Source organism: Rhincodon typus, chromosome 45 (genome assembly GCF_021869965.1).
Source record: "Rhincodon typus isolate 14 chromosome 45, sRhiTyp1.1, whole genome shotgun sequence".
Taxonomy (NCBI): domain Eukaryota; kingdom Metazoa; phylum Chordata; class Chondrichthyes; order Orectolobiformes; family Rhincodontidae; genus Rhincodon; species Rhincodon typus.
In genome coordinates this window covers 6893696-6917664 of record NC_063376.1, presented here as the reverse complement: position 1 = coordinate 6917664, position 23969 = coordinate 6893696, and the positions used below count along the sequence as shown (strand labels likewise).

General features: G+C 48.8%; 2 protein-coding genes across 7 annotated transcripts in view; both read right to left on the bottom strand.

Annotated features, from left to right (window-relative positions):
- The window catches only part of LOC109925754 (ephrin type-B receptor 4-like), a 190249-nt gene that overhangs the window by 27884 nt on the left and 138396 nt on the right, over positions 1-23969 (bottom strand). The window lies entirely within an intron of this gene.
- The window catches only part of zgc:153012 (uncharacterized protein LOC777626 homolog), a 47403-nt gene continuing 23712 nt past the window's right edge, over positions 279-23969 (bottom strand). For 2 of the 6 annotated variants that reach the window (XM_048619988.1, XM_048619989.1), the window contains 2 exons: positions 2130-2181; positions 279-499 (listed from right to left, as the gene is read on the bottom strand). In XM_048619988.1, coding sequence (XP_048475945.1) covers positions 485-499; positions 2130-2181 — 67 coding nt within the window. In that variant the 3' untranslated portion in view covers positions 279-484. Of the gene's footprint in view, positions 500-2129; positions 2182-6644; positions 6946-23969 lie in introns of those variants that run through there. The other 4 variants (XM_048619985.1, XM_048619986.1, XM_048619984.1 and 1 more) reach the window with 4 other exon arrangements.

Sequence of the window (23969 nt, the reverse complement as noted above, 5' to 3'; positions counted from 1 at the left end):
AGAGAGAGAGAAGGGGGAGGGAGGGAGAGAGAGAAGGGACGACTGTGGGGATGGGGGAAGAGAGAGAGAGGGCGACGGTGGGGATGAGGGAAGAGAGAGAAGGGGCGATGGGGAATGAGAGATGGGGTAAAAGTGAAAGAAAGGAGCAAGAGACGGCAAATCTGCACTGATCATTTCTAACTTGCAGCACACACAGAGTCCATCTGTCATCTACCAAACCTCCTGAGCCAAACCCTTCCTACAACCACAGATTCCGAACAAGTTGCAAAGCGATTTTAACTGTTTAACTGTAGGGGACCTACATCGTTGGGCATCCTGGGTCGTTGGTGCGAGCGTGAAGCGATGGGCATCTGCAACTAGGATGAGAAGCCTCTGCCACCTTTCCAACCCGCAGCGGGTGTGACAGTGTGCCCACACAGGCACCCCTTTATATACGCAGATATTAATACTCCTGCTGGGAGGCACCAATCAGGTGCGAGCGGACTCACACGGTGGTTTCCTGGTTGCACAGTTGACGCGTCAAGGAGAGGAAAAGAAGAAAAAAAAAACACAACAAACCAAGTTTCACAGGCCGGGGAGGAAGTGTAAACCACAGGGGCCGCTCCGCACTGTGATATGTCGGCTCTGGGAGGGGAGCCGCTTCACAGCCCGTGCGATGTTTAAATTTCAGGTGGGGGACAGTGGCGGGAGCCAACAGGAAACGTTCTCGGGGTACAATTGGGCGGAGGAGACGGGACATGCGTTTCAGTGGGTGACAGAGCAGACCTGAGCTGAGGCGAAGCCAGGTCAGACTGAGCTTGTAGAGTCCCAGTGGACGATCACACGCCAGAGGCAGAGGTGAAGGAATCTGCAGGTGGGAAAGGGACGCTCCCGCCCTCCGCCACATTTACAGTCACGTATGCGATGTGGCACACTGCACGGGGCAGCTCAAAGCCAGGAACTGCTCAAGTTCCAGGGTGGGGCACTTGAACCTGACAGCCAGAATAGCAGGCACCTCCTGGCCATTCCCATGGTCAGCGTGGTGCATTCTGAAGTTGCATGGTGCATTCTGAAGTTGCATGGTGGCAGTATAGTGGCTCAAAGACATGACCGCCAGCTTTACTGCTGCTAACTGAGGGGTAAACACTGGCCGGGCACAGGACATTGCAAGGAGCTTTTCCAGAGGCCCTGGAATCATATGCGTAACGGGAACAGACGGGGCAAACAGAGAATACTTTCCACAGGCTGCGGTCTCTGGAACGAGGGGGCATACTCTGAGAATTAGGGCCAGGCCATTCAGGAGAGATGTTTGGAAGAAATCCTACACACAAAGGTTTGGAACTCTCTTCCACAAATGGTACTGGGTGCTGGATCAGTTGCCAATTTTAAATAGAAGGCTGATAATTTTTTGTTCAGCAGAGAAATGAAGGAATATGGGCCAAAGGCAGGTTAATGGAGATGGCTGCACATCAGCCACTGAATGGTGATACAGGTTTGAGGGGCTGAATGGCCTACTCCTGCTCCTAAACATCTGCCCAAGGTGGCTGTGGTTCAATGAAGGGGATGTATACCTATGGAAAGTTTGGTGTTCCCTCAGGTGACTGAAGTGGAAATGGGGCCCACAAACTCCAGAGGCCTCAGGTGCTAGACTGCATGGCCTTAGACGTACACAAGACCGGGGAGGGGGAAGGAGGTCAAGGCTCACAGCAACCGCTGGGCCTGACTGCACGGCAACACATGGCCCCATGTCAGGACTAACGGGTTTGGCGGCCCCGAGGACGTGCAAGGTGCCGCGTCAACGCAACGTTCACCCCATTGGGGAAGAGACGGAGGCACTGACGCTAGGCTCGTGACCAGGATGCGAGTTCAAATCCCACCACGGAGGCTGCTGGAATGCACGTTCGAATGAGTTAAAACGGTGGGGCTCAGAAACCATGGAGGTGATGACGTTGTCGGGAAAACCCCAACCCGATTCACTTGTGTCCCTGTGGGTGAATGAAATCTGCCGCCCTCACCCGGTCTGGCCTACACGTGACTCCACACCGCAGCCCTCTGAGACGGCACTCGGCTCAAGGGGCAATTAGGGACAGACAACAGCCACGCCGGCAGAAAGGATAAAATCCGTATAACCAAAGGCTTGGCCCTCTTACCATGGCTTGTTCGATCTTGTTGTCAATGGCGACCATGCTGCTGCTGGAACCACTGTGGAGGGTGGTGGGGGGGAAAAGAGAAACAAGAAACAGGGACATCAGTGGAAGCAGAACAGAACGGGCCACAAACTGGGGAGAAGGAGGCGGGGGTGCGCTTCTCTCTTTGCCACAGCCTGTCAATGGGGAAGGGGGGGGCTGTGGTCATTAGCTGAAACCCCTCTTTACACTCAGCACACACACTTCCTGCAACTGCATAGCACTTAGAGTAACAAGGGCGGGCGGGAGGGAGGGGAGGGGAGAGGAAGGGGACAGTAGCAGAGTCACAAATTGCAGGCAGCCGATTCAATTGTAAGACAGGGAGCAAGTCTGGCTTTGGTCAGACTAAGCCACATCTGGAGCTCGGAGCACGGTTCCAGGTGGCAATCCATCCCCCCCACCCCACGCTGATCCCGATCCTGATCCTGATCCTGTGAACACAGCCCAGTCCATCACAGAAGCCACCTTTTCATCCAATGACTATCTACACTTTGTGCTGTCTTGGGAAGGCAGCCAACAAAGACCCCTCCCACCCCGGTTATAATCTCTTCAATCGGGCAGGAGATACATAGAACATAGAACTGTACAGCACAGTACAGGCCCTTCGGCCCACGATGTTGTGCCGAACTTTTACCCTAATCCTAAGGTCTATGTAACCTCCACCCCTACCCTATTCTATCATCCATATGCCTATCTAATAGCTGCTTAAATGCCCCTAATGAGGCCGACTCCACTGCCCTCTCCGGCAATGCATTCCACGCGCCTACCACTATCTGAGTAAAGAACCTACCTGTGACGTCTCCCCTATATCTACCTCCACTCACTTTAAAACTATGCCCCCTCGTAATAGCTACCTCCAACCTAGGAAAAAGTCTCTGGCTGTCCACTCTGTCTATACTTCTGATCATTTTGTACACCTCTATCTGTACAGAAGCTTAAACACTTGCACCAACAGATTCAAGGACAGCTTCTTCCCCGCTGTTATTAGACTTCTGAAAGGAGCTCTCAAATTTTAATGCTACTGTCGCCCTTCGTGCAGCTGTATTCCTCGCTCTGTTCTATTACCCTAATGCACTTTGTATCGTATGATCTGCCCGTATTGCACGCAGAACAAAACTTTTCACTGTATTCAGGTACACGTGACAATAATAAATCAAATCAAATATTCACCAGGTAGTTACTTAGTACTTTAAGTGTTGGGTTTGCCAAGCCCCACGCCTAAACTACCCTCAAACCGAACACAAGCCATCGCCATTGTATAATGGAGCATTAAAACTCCATCAACAGAAGTTGCTGGAAAAGCTCAGCAGGTCTGGCAGCATCTGTGAAGGAAAAAAACCAGAGTTAACGTTTCAGGTCCGGTGACCCTTCCTCAAAACTGCTCAGCAACTTGCTTTTGTTCCTGATTTACAGCATCCACAGTTCTTTGGGTTTTTATTAAAACCGCATCGTCCAGTCAGTGGCATGACGGGAAAAACGTGAGATCGAGACAGATACCGACCAGTAAGAAAACTATACTTTAGCGTGTGACATCCATCTCGTGAAACTGACAGATAAAAAGATAACTGGAAGGGCATCAAGGTTGGTAACCGGTCAACAAAATGACGACAACTTCTTTTTCCCCACACAACTGAATGCCCCATGGTTGACCAAGTCAACAGCGTAAAGACACTTCCACTTTGTGGGCTGACTGAAAATATGAGATGGTCGCTCACAAATCCGACCAGGAATTCAGGAGAGATTCTGCCACCTGCAGAACAGTGGGAATGTGGGAGTGGTGGTGAGGGGTGACAGTACTGACAGATCCAAGGGGAGACCGGGAGGGAGCTGATGAAAGGAACAGCAGGCTCCCTTAGCAGGGTGAGGGGAGGAGGCCCTAGTGGAACCTAACAAGCCTGGGTTCTGAGCTGTGAACATTTTAGACCACTGGGAGGTCAGATTCCATTAAGAAGGCCTGCAATGCTCTGGAACGTGGAAGAGTTATTCGATTGAGATTTTTCCGGTCTTTGACAGGATTTACACGCTTGACTGGGAAAAGGAGCGTCAGAGAATACGCACAATGGTTTTAGAGTGTCCCCGGGCTCAGTATTTTAAAATCTGAGCCCCTATTCAGGAGGAAAGTTAGGAAACATTTCTTTCGTTGTTAGAATTGAGGAACTCAGTCTCATGAAAAGCACAAGGGCGCAGCTCAATGGGTCATTTCAAATCAGAGATCTATTTAATTAGATAAAACAATAACGAAGGATTATGGAGTCACGGGAGATTGATGGGAGTTAGGATACAGGCCAGCCATAATCCCACCCCCTGAATGGAACAGACTCAAGGAGCTGTCTGGCCTTCTTCGCAGTTTATGCAAGAGCCTGAGTACGATTCTGGTTTTAGTGGGCACCACTCTCACTACAGAGAGTGAGAGAGAGCTAGGAAACCTGACAGAATGGCCTTAGAGGATATATCTATCCCTTTGTGGGATAGAACGGACTGACAAAGGAGTCTACTGAGGAGTAAAGTGGAGTTGAAGCCAAAATTAGATCAGCTGTGATTTTATTGAAAGGCACAGCCAGCCTTAGGGGCTGAATGGTCTGCTCCTGAATCATACATTCATGAGAGTACTGTTACTGCTGTGAATGAGGCATTGACTAAAGCCCAGTCACTTTTTTCCAATGTTTGAAAAGAGATCCCACAGCTTCTCTCTTGAAGCTCCTACATTTCAAAAGTACTTCACTAACTGCAGAGCGCTCTGGGACATCATGAGGCACTATATGAATGGAAACTCTCTCTGTCTTTAAGACCAATAAACAGCTCCGTGCTGACTGTTCTCCCGAGGTGACAACACATTTCCAGCACTGCTTTTTTCTAGTCTAGTTCAGACGTTTCTGTGTTGACAGTCCATTTTCCTCAGCAGGTTACAGTGTGACTCTATGACTGAGTGAGCAGCCTGCAATCAGTTGACAGGTTTTCATTTTACAGAATGTGCTCACTGTAAAAGTTTACAGCTTTGAGTTTAGTTTCATTTTAATGGTGCGAATGCGCTGCCCCCTGATGGTGTTACAAAAGGATTCTGCACAACTCAGATCTGACTGAGACACTGAGAATGCAGAGTAGCAAGGTCCTTCATTGCTAAGTCTTTAAAATTGTGCTCTGAACAGGACAGCAAGAGGTGTTTGGTCAGCAGAGTGGTTGTGTTACTAGTAAACGCTGCACATAACGGGGATTGAAATTCCACTGCAGCCATGCGAGGGAAATGCCAATTCAGCTCTGCGCATAAATCCAAAATTTAAAATGTTAGCCTGGGATAGGCTGACCAGTGTCCTTTAGGGAGGGAAACTGCCATCCGTACCTGGTCTGGTCTGCACATCACTCCAGACCCAGACCACAGAAAGCCCTGTGAGCCACTTAACTTGATCATCAGGGAACGCCTACTGTGTGGAAACAGGCCCTTCAGCCCAACAAGTCCACACCAACCCTCAGTGCATCCCACCCAGACCCACTTCCCTATAACCCACCTAACCTACACATCCCTGGACACTACTGAGCGTGGCCAATCCACCTAGCCTGCACATCTTTGGACCGTGGGAGGAAACCGGAGCACACGGAGGAAGTCCATGCCAACAACGGGAGAACGTGCAAACCCCATACATTCTCCCGAGGGTGGAATCAAACCTGGGTCCCTTGTGCTGTGAGGTAGCAGTGCTAACCACTGAGCTACCGTGCCACCCTTTCTCGAGGTTACTAACTGCTAGGGCCCGCACATTCCATTAATGAATTGCAGGAGCGGGTTACATAAGGCAGCGCTGACACAGAACAAGGTGATTTACAGCAGTCTGCCTTATTTTCCTTCGTTACCCTCTTCAGGCACCAACTCCCTATATCTTGGTACCCTCCTCCAGTCCTACAAACCCTCTGAGATCTCTGTTGTGCTCTAATCCCAGAGGCTTGCGCGGCCCGAATCCCATCGCTCCACTGTCAGCAGGTCGTGCCCCCTCCCCCGAGCTCGAGAACTCACCCCTCCCCAAACCTCAGCCTGCTGCCCTTTCCTCAAACTAACCCCCTTGGACTAATCGGACCAACACCGCCCATTTGGCTGGCTGCTCGTCTTCCACAGTTCCGTCTGTCAAAGATGCTATCCGAGCCAGAATCGGAAAGATCGGAATCACGACATCAGTGCGGGCGAGACCCCACACCGTCATTCATCCTGTGCAGAAAAACCCAATGCTGCAACTCCCAGCTTAGGTGGCTGCTGGGAACACGGTCATGTCTCTAGCTGACCCGTGGAGATTGTACTCGGTGGCGCTGGTATTGGGTGGCACGGTGGCTCAGCGGTCAGCACTGCTGCCTCACAGCGCTAGGGACCCAGGTTTGATTCCTTGGGTGATTGTCCGTGTGGAGTTTGTACGTTGTCCCTGTGTGGGCGTGGCTTTCCTCCGGGTGCTCTGGTTTCCCCCCAAGATGTGCAGGTTAGATGGTTTAGCCATGGAAATACAGGGTTACAGGGATAGCGTAGGGGATGGGATGCACTTCAGAGTGTTGGTGCAGCCTCGATGGGCCGAATGGCCTGCTACCACGCCGTGGAGTTCTCTGAGTTCTGCTCAGCTGCAGAACCACGTATCGCACATCCACACGCGCGGCTTGAGGCGAAGACGCTGAACGTAAACGTGCTGGACTCCCCACTCCCAGGGCAGCAGCTAAACCCCTGTACACCACCCCATGGGCTGCCGATCAGCGGGATGCACTCTCGCCTCGGGGCTCAGTAGGTCACAGGTTCGAGCCCCACTCCAAACACCTGGTGAGTGATAGAAAAACAGGTCAACACTCTGAGGCAGTGCGGAGGGAATGCCTCACTGTGGGGAGGTGCCGGCAAGGCCCCACCCTCCCCTCAGCCACCAGTGGAAGGAGCAACGAAGGAAGCCCCTGTACTTTCCTGCCTGATACCTAATCCCTTGCCCCAAAACCTGGATACTGCTATCTTACTGTGTGATAAATGGCCACCCAGAAAGCACCACAATGTAAACAACGGCACGGTAACCTGCTCATTAACTCCAACAACACAGAGAGAGGACCTTCTGCCCATCACATCCATTCTGTCATCTACCGACTGTAGACCCATTCCTCCCCCCGCCTAGGTGATTGATCCCCCGACTAAGGGGAAAAGTTTCTATGGCTTTCATAATTTTTCACAACTCAATCAGATCACACTGCACCTCCTGCTCCTCCTCCTCTTCCCCACCCCCCCACCAAAGTCTTCACTGCTCTAAGGAAAACAACCTCTAGCAGCTGAAGCACTCCAGCCCAGGGCCACATCCTGGTGAATCTCCTCTGTACCCCCTCCAGGGCAATCACATCCTTCCTATAGCATGGGGGCAGAACTGCACACAGTACTCCAGCTGTGGTCTAACTAAGATCACGTACAGCTCCATCATTACCTCCCTGCTCTTGTATTCAAAGCTCTGACTAACAAAGGCAGGTATCTCATATGCCTTTCTCTCTAATCTTCTGCATTCTTTTGGGGAGAGGGGATTTGGTGGTGTTGGTGGGTCTCCAGACTTTGAGGATTCTGGAAGATTCGCCCGGGCGTAGAGTATGGGCAAGGCTGGCTACAGCACAGCTTAGTGCCCATTCCTAACTGTCCCCTACTAGCTGGTGACGAGTCACCTCCTTGCATGGGTTGGCTGGGCTCAATGGCCTCCTCCTGAGCTGTAATCATTCTATAAACCCAATGGTGGGGTCTAAACCTGGGATTTTAACACAGACTTCAGGACTACTACCCCAGCAAGCATAATTGCTGCACTGCTGCCCACCCAAGTTCGCCCTGCTCTAGTTGCTCCTCAGTTACTTCGCATTTCAAAATGAAGCTGGATCCCTGTTACCACTCCGCTTCTCACTTAAAAAAAAATCTGTCGCCACATCCTCCGGCCAGTTCAACGGATCTCGCAATCTCTGACTAGACTTGAGGGAGAGGCTCTGTGCTTCGGTGTGATGAAACGAAGCATTGTGGCACTGCCAGGAACATATAGGAAAGCAGAATGCACAGGCTGGGAGAGAACATCAGCCCTGACAGTGAGAATGGGTGGGGTGTTCAACGTTCAGTCAGCGCTCTGGGGTGGGTGGCGTGGCATGTACCAAAGTTGCTGAGAGCTTTCTGCACGGAAGAGGCCTTAAGAAGGGCATTGGAGGCCTTTGCATCTGAGGGTGAATGTCTCATCAATTGATCCAGCCACATCTCTCAGTGATTGTTCAGTCATGGCCTGTGCTCTGGTTATCGGCAGAGAATAACAGTAGGGGATCCCTACATCTTAAGGGTGAACTAAGTTGACGTTGCAATGGTTATCAGTCCTATTGCCGATCTGACCACTGTTCTCTGTGTCTCAGTATTGCTTCAGCTCTGTGTTACAGCTTTAGGGTTAGGTGCAGCTGTGTCTAAGGAGCCTCGGTGAATTTCAGCAGTGCATCTATCTTGTAGATGGTACACACTGCTGCTACTGAGCATCGGTGGTAGTGGGATGTTTGTGGATGTGGTTTCAATCAAGCGGGGGCTGGATGGTGTCAAGCTTCTCGAGTGTTGTTGGAGCTGCCCCCATATGGGGCAGGTGGGGAGTGTTCCATCACCCTCCTGACTTGTGCCTTGTCGATCAGACAAACACAGAGGCAGGAGTTCTCACTGCAGAATTCCTAACCTCTGACCTGCTCTTGTAGCCACAGTATTAATATGGCAAGTCCAGTTCAGTTTCTGCTAAGTGGGAAACCCCAGAATGTGGACTTTATGAGACATGTATTGCCCCCATTTGCTCTCTCTGCACGAGGTACTAAGCAAAGAGCAATTATATTCTTTTCAGGTAACTCCACCTCGACTCCCCTTCCTGCTCAGTGAGATCACGCACCTTGCTAAGAGTTTAGGACCATCACTAATCAGCAATACAAACACCAAGGGTCCCACAGCAGTGAGAATGCACAGAAACGCCGGCTGGCTGACATCCCTCTGCTCTGATCTACGAGCACTGAGGCATGGCTGTGTCTATCCCTCACATTGCTATGGTCCCCATCGATGTCCTGCTACCCCAATGCACCTACACCACAACAGGGAAGGCACACAGGGGTATTTCATTCCAACACTTGCCTCAAATCATCCTCAGAGTATCAGAGCAAGGTGCCACTCAGTGGGCTGTCCTACTGGGGCGGCTCAGTGGTTAGCACTGCTGCCTCACAGCGCCAGGGACCCGGGTTCAATTCCACCCTCGGGTGACTATCTGTGTGGAGTTTGCACATTCTCCCTGTGTCTGTGTGGGTTTCCTCTGGGTGCTCTGGCTTCCTCCCACAGTCCAAAGCAGGTTAGGGTGGGTTAGCCGTGGAAAATTGCCCAAAGTGTCCAGGGATGTGCAGGCTAGATGGATTGACCGTGGGAAATGCAGGATTACAGGGGGTGGCTAGGTCTGGGTGGGATGCTCTTCAGAGGGTTGATGCAGACTCGACGGGCTGAATGGCCTCTATCTGTGTATATCCTCACTCCTAGAGGTGGGTGACTGCATGTTCGAGCCTTCTCTCCAGCCCATAACCTCAGTCGCACTGAGCGGCCATTACACCTGCCTTCTCCTACTTCTGTAAACCTCTCAACTGAACATTAGAGCAGACGGCTAGTTCCCTGAACACACTGCGGGATCTTGCTGTGCACAGACAGACTGCTCGGTGAACAGGTGAAGGGGGGAGGAGGTTCTGCTCACTCCAGTTGCTGGCGACTAACTGCGACTGAATAACGACTTGGCCACAAGAGCACATGGAGATGACAACAGGCGCTACACAGACGCAGGGTCTGCAAATGTCAGTTGGGAATCTCGGCACCGTTACCTGTGGAAGAACAGCAGCAGCGACAGGAGGTTCTTGTCCAGGTTGCGGTTGTAGGCGTTGTTGTTCCTCGCGTTGCTGAGGCTGCCCGCCCGAGCCTCAGGCCCCTGCTGGCTGCGTCGCGGGGACAGGGTCCTAAAGCGGTGCTGCTGGAAGTTGTTGTTGTTGTTGTTGTTACCGCAACAGCTGCTGGAGCGAGCAACAGACATCTCCCGAGCCGACAGCATGATCTAGAGGGGCGGAGCGGCCAGGATGTCCTTCCCGCCTGAGCCACGGATCAGCACGCCTTTTTTTTGACGTAAGGGGACGGCTACGATTCTGGCCGAGCAGAGCAGAGCTTGATACCCGCTCTGCTGTTGGGGGGACCAAGCCTTTCGGTTTCGTTGAGGCAGTCGGGTACAGAGATGTACGGAGGACGGGGGGGGGTGTGCAACAAATTTGGGAGACGCGTCCGTTTTGCACGCTGCCGTCCTGCTGCTGGGTTAGCTGATCGTTCCTCCGTCTTAATATTCGGAGCGAGTGTGGCCCATCAGCCCACGCTGCTTGCTGTGACTGGTTGGCAGGGAACAAAGTACTCCCACCAGCTCCTGCCCTGCGCCTGTGCCCGTGCCAAGCCTCTCTCCAAACCTTTCGCTGCCGGGAGGAACAGCAGGAGGATGTTCAGCCCCTCGTGCCCATTCTGCTCTCCACCTGGCCCCGCCACGTTACTCCACCCACCCCACCTTGGCTCACATTTCCAACGTCAGGGGTCCAGACACGGGCAGGACTGTTCAATGTTGATCCACTTGATTGAAGGCCCAGGGAGCGGGGATACACTCAGCAGGGAAGCACCTCAGCTGGTGGAACAGAGAACCTCCCATCCAACACCAAGATAACGCAGACGCTTTGTGGCAAGAGGCTACGTTGCAGCCTCGAGCATCTCAAACACACTGATACCCGCGAGTGATAAGAATACAAAGCACATGCTTTCTATACACAGCACAGTGCCTCAACTGACTGGACATTCGACAGGGAGATCCTATGCTGCGTTTTCGATGCAACAGTTAAGGATTGTGTTTGGAAAGGACACTCGATGCTAAATTGTATTAACTGATGTGCTACTGGATGGTAGTGAGTCCCAGCATAGTCTGAACTGTGCTGCATGTAAGGACGGGGTTTGTACGCCTCTCTCACACAGGAGTTAATGCAGCTTGCAAGTAAATAATACCCTTGTTTATGAGCAGTGTGACACTTGGGCACGCAAGAAAGTCTTGGTCTGCTCGCTTTGAAATGGTAATCGGGCTTATTAGAAGTAGCTACGCATGTACAGTGGCGGGAGAACCAACAAATAAGGGGCCTTCTGGGGGGAAGAGAGACAGCGAGGGAGACAGGGAGGGGGAGATGACTCACGGAAGTCTGTGCGCACATTTTGTGGAAGGGCACTGAACAGACTTAAACTTTTCTACAAGGGGAAAAGAAATCAGATTGAGGCCACTGTGCAGCATCGGCATCTCCGCTTCCCAAAGGTTAATTGTTCCAGAAGAGGAAACAAGTGCTTCTTATCTGCCTCTGGTGACGGAACACAGCTGGCCATTCAGCCCGTCCAGCCTAGCCTGCCATTCACTACGATCAAGGCTGATCGAACATTTCAAAGCCTTTTACTCAGCCCATCCCCATAACTCTGCGCCAATGATAATCAGAAATCTATCAATTTCTGCACTAAACAGACTGAGCCCTTTGTGGTAGAGAATTTCAAACGTTCACCACTCTCCAAATAAAAAACAAAATTCTCATCTTGAACCCTAGCGATAACGGTGTCCCCCCACCTCCGGTTCTAGACTCCCCAACCAGGGGAAACATCTACCCGGTCTTGTTCTTTCAAAATTCATTCACAGGATGAGGGTATCTCTAGCTAGGCCAGCATTTATTGCCCATCCCTAGCTGCTGAGAGGGCAGTTAAGAGTCAACCACATTGCTGTGGGTCTGAAGTCACATGTAGGCCAGACCAGGCAAGGATGGCAGCTTCCTTCCCTAAAAGGACATTAGTGAACCAGATCGGATTTTCCCTGAAAATGGACTCATGGCTGTTTTTTTAAAAAAAAGAATTCAAATTCCACCATCTTCTGTGGCGGGTTTTGAACCCGGGTCTCCTGGATTAACAGCCCAGCGATAATACCACTCGGCAATTACCTCCCCTTTCAGTATGTGGCCGGCTTCAATGAGATCACCCCTCGTTCTTTAGAGCTCTAACAGAATACAGGCCTAGTGTGTGCAATCTCTCTCTGTAGGACAGTCCTGTCATTTGGGGGAAGAAATCTGGTGAACCTCTGTCGCACTCCCTCTCCAGCAATGGCACCACGAGGAGTAAGGATGGTCGGTGATGCTCTGGCTGGAGTGGAACAGCAAGCATCGACCTAAGGGCTCCTTCTCCTTCAGTTCCACCTTCGACCAGACAAACTGGTTGAGGGATAACCGTGTCATGGAGCCAGACTGGCCACTGTCACCGATGCCCGCTGTAACTTCAGGGACCGTGGCTCTGAGGATAACACAGAGCCTTTCTGAAACACATTTATGGCATTTCTCAGCAATTCCCAAAGTACTTCACTATCCAGTCTGGTACTTCTCAAAGTCCAGTCACGGATAAACACAGAAATCAACGCATACAAAGCAAAATTCAACTCAACCGACAATTCAAGGAATGGTTGGTGATAGCACAATGTGGAGCTGAAGGAACACAGCAGGCCAGGCAGCAGAGGAGCAGGAAAGTCGATGTTTTGGGTCATTTTCTGAAGGCGGGTCCCGGCCCAAAACGTCAGCTTTCCTGCTCCTCTGATGCTGCCTGGCCTGCTGTGTTCCTACAGCTCCACACTGTGTGTTATCTCTGACTCCAGCATCAGCAGTTCTTAATAAATCTGAAGGAATGGTTAGTGTTGGTCTGCCACTAAACTCACTATCGTAGTGCCCAGAGATGAAAACACAAGTGGCTGGCACAGCTTTCAGAGTATGGACCAGTTTGTCTCAACACTGTGACGCCCTCTGGAGAAAACGCAACTGTGTGCAAGCGCACTGTCTCCCTTTGTCTCTGTGCAACTTGAGACTGATCCAGGTATTGGACGGGTACATGAATAGGAAGGGTTGAGGGGGATATGGGCCAAATACCGGGAAATGGGACTAGATTAATTTACGGTATCTGGTTGGCATGGATGAGTTGGACCGAAGGGTCTGTTTCCGTGCTGTACATCTGTATGACACCATTTTCCAAATTAGAAGTGAGCTTGCCATTCTAACCCTCAATAGCTTTCCCCTAAGCTGAAACAAGCCCTAGGAAAAGACGTGTGGAATTAAAAGTTTATGGAGAATCAGATTCAGACAGACGAATAGTGAAAGGTGGAACAAACTAATGATGTGACAGAAAGGAGTGGCTCACTATTGGTAAGAGGGACATGTACCTACACAGGCTCTGCTTCAATCCATCACAGGGCGGTTTGCCTGAATGACTTCAAATGGGAGTGAGTTTTACATTGTCTTCACATTTCCCACAAGTACTTACTGGCACCCTCCTTCAATCCCCTCGGGAAGCACTGGGATAGGGATACTGCCACTTGCCTCCCCTGTGTGCCACAAACAGTACTTGCTGCTTAGCCTCTCAGATGTCGAGACTGTGCAGGTCTTGCTGCCTGTGGACGTGGACTAGGAGTAGTGAACGGTTTCTGAATGAGTCGAGCTTGCTGTTCCAGCTTTCCATTTAGGTACTATAAGACCATAAGGTATAGGAGCAGAACAAGGCCATTCGCAACATTGAATCTGCTCCACCTTTCAATCGTGGCTGATTTGTTTCTCAACCCCGATCGCCTGCCTTCTCTCCATAATCTCTGATCGCTTTACAAAGCAAGAGCGTACCTCGTTCTTAAAGACACTCAATGACTTGGCTTCCACAGCTCCCTGCAGCAATGTGTTCCACAGATTCACCAACCTCTGGCCGAAGAAATCCCTCCTCATCTCAGTTCTAAAGGGTCATCCCTTCCCTCTGAGGCTGTGCCCTCAGGTCCTAGTCTCTCCTGGAAACATCGTCTCCATGTCCACTCTATCCAGCCCTCTCAGTATTCTGTACGTTCCAATCAGATCCCTCTCATCCTAAACTCCATTGAGTACAGACCTGGACTCCTCAGCTGCTCTTCACATGACAAGCCCTTCATCCTTTAAGAGAATCCTGAGCTAGGATTCCCAACTCCCTTTGAGCTTCAGATTTTCGAAGCCTTTCCCGATTTAGAAAACAGTCTACTCCTCTATTCTTCCTATCAAAGCACAAAACCTCACACCCTTCCACATCGTATTCCATCTGCCACTCCTTCTCAGCCTGTCTCTCCCTTCTTAAACAAAGGTATTACATGAGCTATGTTCCAGTCCTCTGGGGCCCTGCCCAACTCCATTGATTCCTGAAAGATCACCACCAATACCTCCAAAATCTCCTCAGCTATCTCCTTCAGGACTCTGGGGCCTGGTCCGGGTGACTTGATTTGATCTGATTCACTTATTGTCACATTTATCTTGTTACAAAATACACTGAAAAGTGTTGTATAGTGTCACCACTCTCTGGCACCATCTTAAAACACAGAAAAAAAAATAAACCAAGAATAAAAAAGCAGAAAAATTAAGAAATAAAGGAAGTCCTTCTTGTTAAGATTTATCCACCTTCAGACCTTTCACAGAATAAAAACCGAAAGAACTGCAGTTTCTGTGAATCAGGAACAAAAACAGAAGTTGCTGGAAAAGCTCAGCAGGTCTGGCAGCATCTGTGAAGAAAATATCAGAATTAACATTTCAGGTCCAGTGACCCTTGGACTCGAAACATTAACTCTGATTTTTTTCTTCACAGATGCTGCCAGACCTGCTGAGCTTTTGCAGCAACTTCTGTTTTTGTTCAGACCTTTCAGCTTCCCCAGCACCTTCTCCTTTGTGATGGCCAGTGCACTCACCTCTGCCCCCGATTCTCCTGAAGTTCTGATACACTGCTAGCGTCTTCCATTGTGAAAACTGATGCAAAATACCTATTCAGTACCTCCTCTATTCCTTTGCTCCCCATTATTGCTTACCCATCCTCATTTTCCAGCAATCTAATGTCCACTTTTGCCTCTCTCTTACCCAGGGGGTGCGCACAGTTGTGAGCATGCATGGTGTAATCAGCAGCAAACATCCCCACTGCTGACTTTGGGATGGAGGGGAGGTCATGGATGACCTGGCCTTTAACCAGTCGAGCAGAAGGATTAATGTTTCAGAGCTAGCTACAGCCCTAGCCAAGTTGTTCCAGTACAACTACCAGATCCAACAATGTGGACAATTGCTCTAATGTGTCCAACCTAGAAGAAGCAGGGCCAATCCAGCCTCCATTTCCTCTCAACAATGCTGATGGCGTTCTCACTTTACGGAGGATGGGGGAATGTGCGTGGAGCTTCACTTTTGTTCATGCCTGAAATGTGCCAAGACTACAAGTATTTTGATCTGATCCACTGGGAGCAAGAGATGCAGACTGAAATTTATATATTGTCTAGTTCATTTTAAACTTTTTTGAGTTATTAACGTGGGTCTTCTGGGTGTCTGAAGTTAATAATAAACAAGTACTTCTGTAGCCACAGTGATTTCCTTTTACACAGTTTGTGAGACCTAGCTTTAGATCGAAAGGTTTTAGTGTACATTGGTACCTCTGAACTAGATAAACAAGCTCCAGTTTAGAAGGTAGGATTCATAAAGTTGTACACCATTGCAACAAACCCTTTGGTCCAACTTGACCATACCGACCCAGATATCCTAAATTAATCTAGTCCCATTTGCCAGCATTTGGCCCAAATCCCTCTAAACTCTGACTGAAAACAAAAAAAAAGCTGGAAATTACAGTAGGTCACGCAGCATCCACGGAGAGAGCACGCTAATGTTTCAAGCCTAGGCAACTCTTCAGAGCCCTCTAAACCCTTCCTACTCATGTATCCATCCAGATGCCTTTTAAACGTTGTAATTGTACCAGCCTCCACCACTTCCTCTGGCAACTCATTCCATACACGCACCACCTCTGCGTGAAAAAGTTGCCCCTCAGGTCCCTTTTAAATCTTTCCCCTCTCACCTTAAAAGTATGCCCTTTAGTTTTGGACTCTCCTACGTTAGGAAAAAGACCTGGGCTATTCACACTATCCATGCCCCTCATGATTTTACAAACCTCTATAAGGTCACCCCTCAGCCTTGGACATTCCAAGGAAAAAAGCCCCAGCCTATTCAGCCTCTCCCTGTAGCTCAAACCCTCCAACCCCAGCAATATCCTTGTTCTTTTCTGAACCCTTTTAAGCTTAACAACTTCTCTCCTATAGCAGGGAGACCAAAACTGAATGCAGTATTCCAAAAGTGGCCTCACAAATGTCCTGCACAGTTGCAACATGATGTTCCAATGCCTAAACTCAACGCACCGACCAATAAAGGCAAGCATACCAAATTCTTCACTATCCTGCCTACCTGCGACTCCAGTTTCAAGGAAATATACACCTCAGGTTTAAAGAAAACACCTTAGCTTAAGAGAGATATTGTTTTGTTTTACTTTGAGCTCTGGGCAGTCCTCACAGGTCCTGCAAAGAAGATGCTTGCACAGTCCAGCACCCCTGAGAAGGATATATTGATACTAGATTACCTTAAAGAATGAGTGATAGGCCCAAATCAGAAGTGTTGGGATAAACCCCATAAGAAGTTACTTAGAGCAGAATATGGTTAAGCTCAGATGTAAACTAGCTCCAGGAAGCAGCTAACCAGTCTAAAAACCTATAGAGGTGTTACAGACAAAGGATCTGGTGTGAATACCATACAGATGGTGTTTTGGGGTACTTTACAAAAGGCTATTGTTTTCCTTTTCAATTTATAAAGGTGTGTTTTGTGATTACCCAAATTTTACTTTTACTGTGTGTCTAAAAATCTTTGCATTTGTGTTATAAGATGATAGTTTAGTTTATTATGTTTTTTTAAGTCAATAAACTTCAGTTTCATTACTAAAGCAAAATCTGTGCTTGTGTTTGTGTTTCAGTGAGACAACACTTTATAAACATCAAAATAAATCAAATTACGATCGATCATGCGAGGTCTCGGTCTGGGATTGGGTCAGCTGGGATCGGGGATGGGGGGGATGGACTCAGCTCTGTGTGCAGCATGGAACTTCTGCTGTTTAGCACGTGCACAGTCCTGCCCTGTGGCCTCAGCAGGTTGTTATCTCTGTTTACAGCATGCCTGAGGCTGCTGTTGCTACACTCTCCCACACTTGTCACTGAATCAACTTTACTGGAGTCCTCCCTTTACCTGTGCCCTCCTGTAAGGATGGGCTGAAAAATAAGCAACTGAGTAGCCACTGCATCGTGAGGAATAACTGGTCGGCGTACTGATGTTGAGTTATGGGGAAGGGGGTTGGGGTGGAAAATTGGTGAACAGTGAGGAGGCCGTTAGAACCAAGAGAGACTAAAGTGGGACAGCAGACAGAGTCCTACAGCATCCCCATGCCAATCCAAGAGTGATTTGAAAGGATTTGATAGCCAAGTATTTAATGATTTGATTTAACACGGTTGACTGGCATGGCGCACACAGTCATCAAATGAGGCAGGAAGCTGTCCCAAAATTTCTTTTTCTCTTAAAAATTCATTCACGGGATGTGGGTGTTGCTGGGTGAGCCAGCATTTATTGCCCTTCCCTAATTGCCTAGAGTTGTGTGTCATCCACATTGCATGTAGGCCAGACCAGAGAAGGATGATGGTTTCCTTCCTTAAAGGACTGGGTGAACCTGGATCCTCAGAACATTAGAGATAACAAGGTGTGGAGCTGGATGAACACAGCAGGTGTTTCTGAATTTTCTGAAGAAGGGTCTAGGCACGAAATGTCAGCCTTCCTGCTCCTCTGATGCTGCTTGGCCTGCTGTGTTCATCCAGCTCCACACCTTGTTATCTCAGATTCTCCAGCATCTGCAGTTCCTACTATCTTCCCAGAAGATTAGCTGGGTCTCTGGATTAACAGTCCAGCGACAATACCACTAGGCCACTGTCTCCCCTAAATACAGTACTTTTAATGACAGACAACATGAGGGGTTAAGTTGGGAGAACCTATTGCTGATGATTGAATTACAATGTGTCACGGACAAGAAAAGGGGTTTGCATGGGGAATTGATAGCCATGTGTGGTCTAGGTGGTAATTGCAGCGGAGGGGGGGAATTATGATGGGACATCAGTCTACCTGATAACCCACAGCCACAGAAACTGTTCTTCACAACACAACTACGGAGCTTTCGTTATTCAATGCAGCGAGGGTTACTGTTTGCAACTGCGTGGAGTCACAGCAAACTTTGTTTCAACTGGCACCCTCAATAAACTGGCAAAAATGACACACCTCAAACTGGTATTATCACCAGCTCCAAGTAGTCAGCTGAGAGTGGGAGAAGGCTCTCTGCTGGTATGTTTTATTTCAGGCAAAGTCACGTTATTATTTAAGTGATTGATGCTGTAAATAAAGTGCAAGTGTGTATACCCATTACATTCCCATTACTTAGTTTTTACATTGATTATGTGGACCAACCAGAATATTTGATCACACTCCTGGTCCCATAAGTGCCAGTTAATAAAAGGTTTGCTGTACTACATAGCCAGATTAAGGGCTAAGCAATGTCTGGACATACTGTTGATTCAGCAGGGTAAGGGCTATTGACTGGGTAACAGTATAGAGGTATCCATCAGATTACGGGTTACACACGGTATAGAATTATTTATACAGCAGAGTAAGGGTTACTCGCTGTGTGACAGTAGAGTCAGTGTTTACTCAGTAGGATAAGGATTACTCGCTGTGTGACAGGACAGAAATGCCTGGTTTATAGGGATTAAAGCTCAGAGGGATTAGATTCGGTAAGAATCCCCACCTAGAAAATTGTTGGCGCCCTTACGGGAACATGAGTGTAAACATGGCCCAGCCATGAGATCAGAATGTTCCAGAATGTCTCCAAATGTCACAGACACTAATGTAATGTTCACAAATGACGTGGAGGTCTTTGTGCTTGAATTCCAGCCGGTTTATTCTGCCCACTTCCACACTGTCACAGAACAGGCGTGGGAGCATCACAATGACTGCATTTTGAACTAGAGATGCAATGTACACTGAATGCCATGTGAACCAGTGGTGACCGGACTTGTGAAACACTGGGCTCACGGACCTGAAGGGGTACCTCATCACGACAGGGCTCACAGTGAGTGGGGACGGGGGCGGGGGGGCGGTCAGGCAGATAACAGTGGGGTAGGAAAGACAAGGCACAGATAGACGCTTACTTGATTTGAAGGGAATATGAGACCGAGGGGACTAACGTGCAACTGAATGACAAATCAGACAACACAGGGGCAGAGAGTACTACTTCTGTTCAGCACAGAGAAATACAGCAACTCCGATCTGCATCACACAGCCAGCAATGATAGCCCCCGTGACAATCTTGCAAAGGCATTTACCAAGGTGGCAACACCTTGAAATTAACAAGGGTGACGTTTCTCTGAGCTCTCCACAGCCAGAGTTTGTTCACATGGAATCTGAGGAGCTATCTTCACCGCTTTGGCTCATTTCTAATGACAAGGCCCTCCCCGACCCCTTTCACTCAACCCCATCACTGAGATTCCAATCAATGTCCTACCAGCTCACTGCAAACCCCCCATCCCTTCCCATCACACAATCCTCCTGTCAGAGTGGCTGATGGAGACAGCGTAGAGGGAGCTTTACTCTCTATCTAACCCCATGCTGTACCTGTGCTGGGGCTGCCTGATAGGCACCATGTAGAGGAAGCTTTACTGTACTTTCTGTACCTGTCCTGAGAGTGTTTGATCTGGACATTGGGTTCAGCACAAGATCTCTCTGATTTTTCAATAAAGTTGCCTACACAAGACAGTTCAGACAGTGCAGGGCTGCATTTCAATCTGCTTGATCAAGACAGCAAGCATTTGTAAAGACACCGAGCTCCATCATGTGGTCGGAAACAGCCAGCATCTGGGCTGATCCAAACCCGGATGGCCCAGAGGAACTGCCCGTGCCATTTCAATGCACACTCAATCAGGCTTTTGCAAAAAAATGACACATTTTACATTGATTATGTGGACCAACCAGAATATTTGATCACACTCCTGGTCCCGTAAATGCCAGTTAATAAAAGGTTTGCTGTACTACATAGCCAGATTAAGGGCTAAGCAATGTCTGGACATACTGTTGATTCAGCAGGGTAAGGGCTATTGACTGGGTAACACTATTGTAAACAGGATGCAGCCATTTGGCCCATCGAGTCTGCACCTGGTACTTTCTCTGCTCTTCCCCCATTCCCTGCAATTATTTTTCCTCTTCAAATATTTATCAATTCTCTTTTTGAAAGCTATTATTGAATCCTCACCCACAAACTTGACAGGCAGCACATTATAATTCCTAACTTGCTCTGACGAAGAGTCACAGCACAGAAGAGGCCCTTTGGCTCATCGAATAATTTCAGACTCAAAATGCCAATGCATTTTTTCTCTCCACAGGCGCAGCCAGACAATGTTTCCTCTAAGCTCAGAGGTTCTGGGCATACAGTCATACAGCACGGAAACAGACCCTTCGGTCCAACCAGTCCATGCCGATCATAATCCCAAACTAAACCAGTCCCACCTGCCTGCTCCTGGCCTATATCCCTTCAAACCTTCCCTATTCATATACTTATCCAAATGTCTTTTAAATGTTATAACTGTACCCGCATCCACCACTTCCTCTGGAAGTTCATTCCACACACGAACCACACTGTGTAAAAAAATAAAGTTGCCCCTCATGTCTTTTTTAAATCTCCCTCCTCTCATTTTAAAAATATGTCCCCTTGTCTTGAAATCCCCCAGCCTGGGGAAAAGACACCTGTCATTCACCTTATGATTTTATAAACTTCTATAAGGTCACCCCTCAAACTGCTATGCTCTAGTGAAAAAAGTCCCAGTCTATCCGGCGATAGTAGGAACTGCCGATGCTGGAGAATCTGAGATAACACAGTGTAGAGCTGGATGAACACAGCCAGCCAAGCAGCATCAGAGGAGCAGGAAAGCTGACGTTTCGGGTCTGGACACTTCTTCAGAAATTTCCAGCCTATCCAGCCTCTTGTTATAACTCAAACCGTCCATTTCCAGCAACACCCTGGTAAATCTCTTCAGAACCCTCTCCAGTTTAATAATATCCTTCCTGTAGCAGGGCGACCAGAAGTGCACACAGTACTCCAGAAGATGCCTCACCAACGCCCTGTACAACCTCAATATGACGTCCCAACTCCAATACTCAAAGGTCTGAGTAATGAATGCAAGCATGCTAAATGTCTTCTTAACCTCCCTATCTATATGTGGCACACACTTCAAAGAATTATGAACCTGAACCCCGAGGTCTCTCTGTTCTACTCAGAGCCCTACTTTTAATTGCAACTTGCCCCCTCTGGTGATCAAAAATGCCCTCAACCAAATCTCTTGCATTTTGTGCACTTCTCCCTCACATCCCCTCCCCCCAACAAAAATAAAGGCAGAATCCCCCTTGTCCTCACATACCACCCCACCGACCACGTTACGTGTCCAACGTAACATTCTCCTCCACTTCCGCCACCTACAATCCGACACCATGACCAAAGAGATAGTTCCCTCCCCACCCCTACCTGCCTTCTGGAGGGACCGCTCCCTCTGCGACTCCCTCGTCTGCTCCACACTCCCCATTAACTCCACCACACCCAGCACCTGTCCCTGCAACCGCAGGAAGTGCTACACCTGCCCCTACACCTCCCCCCTCACCTCCATTCAAGGCACAAAACAAGCCTTCCACATTAGACAGGGGTTCACCCGCACATCTGTCAACTTGGTCTCCTGCATCTGCTGCTCCCGATGCGGCCTCCTCTACATCGGTGAGAACAAGTGTAGATTCAGAGACCGTTTTGTAGAGCATCTGCACTCTCTACGCGACAAACTACAACACCTTCCGGTCGCCAACTATTTTAACTCCCCCTCCCACTCCCTGGGTAACATGTCCGTCCTGGGCCTCCTGCAGTGCCACAGTGACACCACCTGCAAACTGGAGGAGCAGCACCTCATATTCCGCCTTGGGAGCCTATAGCCCGATGGCCTAAACGTGGAATTCACCAGTTTTAAAATCTCCCCACCCCCGGCCTCGTCCCATAACCAACCCTCCCTCTCACCCCCGCCTCCTTGACCTGCCACAACCTGTCCATCCTCTCTCCCACCTATCCACCCCACCCATCCTACTGACCAATCATCACCATTGCCTACCTGCATCCATCTAACACCATCCCATCTACCTTTCCCAGCCCCAGTCTTCTTCTCTCTATTTATTTCAGAGCCCTCTTCCCATGTCTGAAGAAGGGTTCTGACCTGAAACATCGACGTTCCTGCTCCTCCGATGCTGCCTGGCCTGTGTTCTTCCAGTTCCACACTGTGTTGTCACAAGTCCTGCCCGTGTTTGCTTTACCAAAATGCAATACCTCGCATTTATCCAAATTAAACTCCATCTGCCACTCCTCAGCCCATTGATCACGATCTCTTTGTAATTTTAGACAGCCTTCTTAATAAGTTTGCTTTATTTTATTTTAAAACTCTACCTAAACACCTTGCAACTTTGAGCACACCCTTCAAACATCCTCTGCTTGAGGGAGAACAGGCCCAGCCTTCTCCAAACTCTTCCTACGTAACCAAAATCCCTTCATCCCTGGGGTCGTTCTTGTGAATCTTGATCGAGCAAATTATTTCATCTCAGGTCACGATGAAATGCCAGTGGCCTGAAAACTTGATTGAAGGAACATTTAAAGAGGTTCTTCAGGAGAGTGACTGAGGTGATGAGTGGCCTATGATGGTCTCGTGGTAATGTCAAGGCACTAATAATCCAGAGGTTCAAGTTAATGTGCTGGCTTCAAATCCCACCACAGTGACAGTGGGTGGTATTTAAGTTCAATTATCCAGAGAGCCACAGAAGACAGCTGACGTCAATGTTTTCAAGGAGGAGTTAGATATAATTCTTAGGACTGAAGGGATCAAAGGGTATGGAGGGAAAAAACAGGAAAAGGGGACTGAGTTGGATAATCAGCCATGATCATATTGAATGGTGGAGCAGCCATGGAAGGCTGAAACCGGCTCCCGTTTTGGTACAGTAAGTGCTCTGCCCAGGACCGTAAGAAACTACAGAGAGGCCGTCATGCAAGCCAGCTTCCCATCACTGACTGCATCTATACTTCTTGATGCCTCGGGAAGGCAGCCAACATAATTAAAGACCCCTCCTACCCCGGTTATAATCTCTTCCAACCACTTCTGTCAGGCCGAAGATACAAAAGCTTAAACACATGTTCCAACAGATTCAAGAACAGCTTCTTCCCTGCTGTTATTAGACTTCTGAAAGGACCTCTCAAATTTTAAATTTAAATGTTGCTTTCGCTCATTGTGCACCTTCTCCGCAGCTGTAACATTGCATTCCTCGCTCTGTTCTACTACCCAAATGCACTTTGTACGGTATGACCTGCTGGTACTGCACGGAAAACAAAACTTTTCACTGAACCTAGGTACATGACAATAATAAGTCAAATTAAAACAATGTGGAACATAAAAGTATCAGTAATTGTGACCACAATGGCCATCAATTGTTTTAAAAACCTAACGGCTTTACCCGATCTGGTCTAAACATTGTAGCTGCCTCCTGGCTGCTAAAACATAGATTGCCAACTTGGCCAAACAGCAAAGGATGCTGGATATATTGGCCAAGTGAAACTCTGAAATCACAAAACCCACACACCAGCCAGGTGCTAATGATATGAGCATACTGTAAAAGGCAACAGTTCGTCTGCACAGACAACCCCAACAACTTATCCCCTAAACAAAGGGCAGCCCAGACAAAAAGGCACCGGGTTATGCTACACAAAGAAATTTGACAGTAGCATGCCATCTAAATGATTGCGATAAC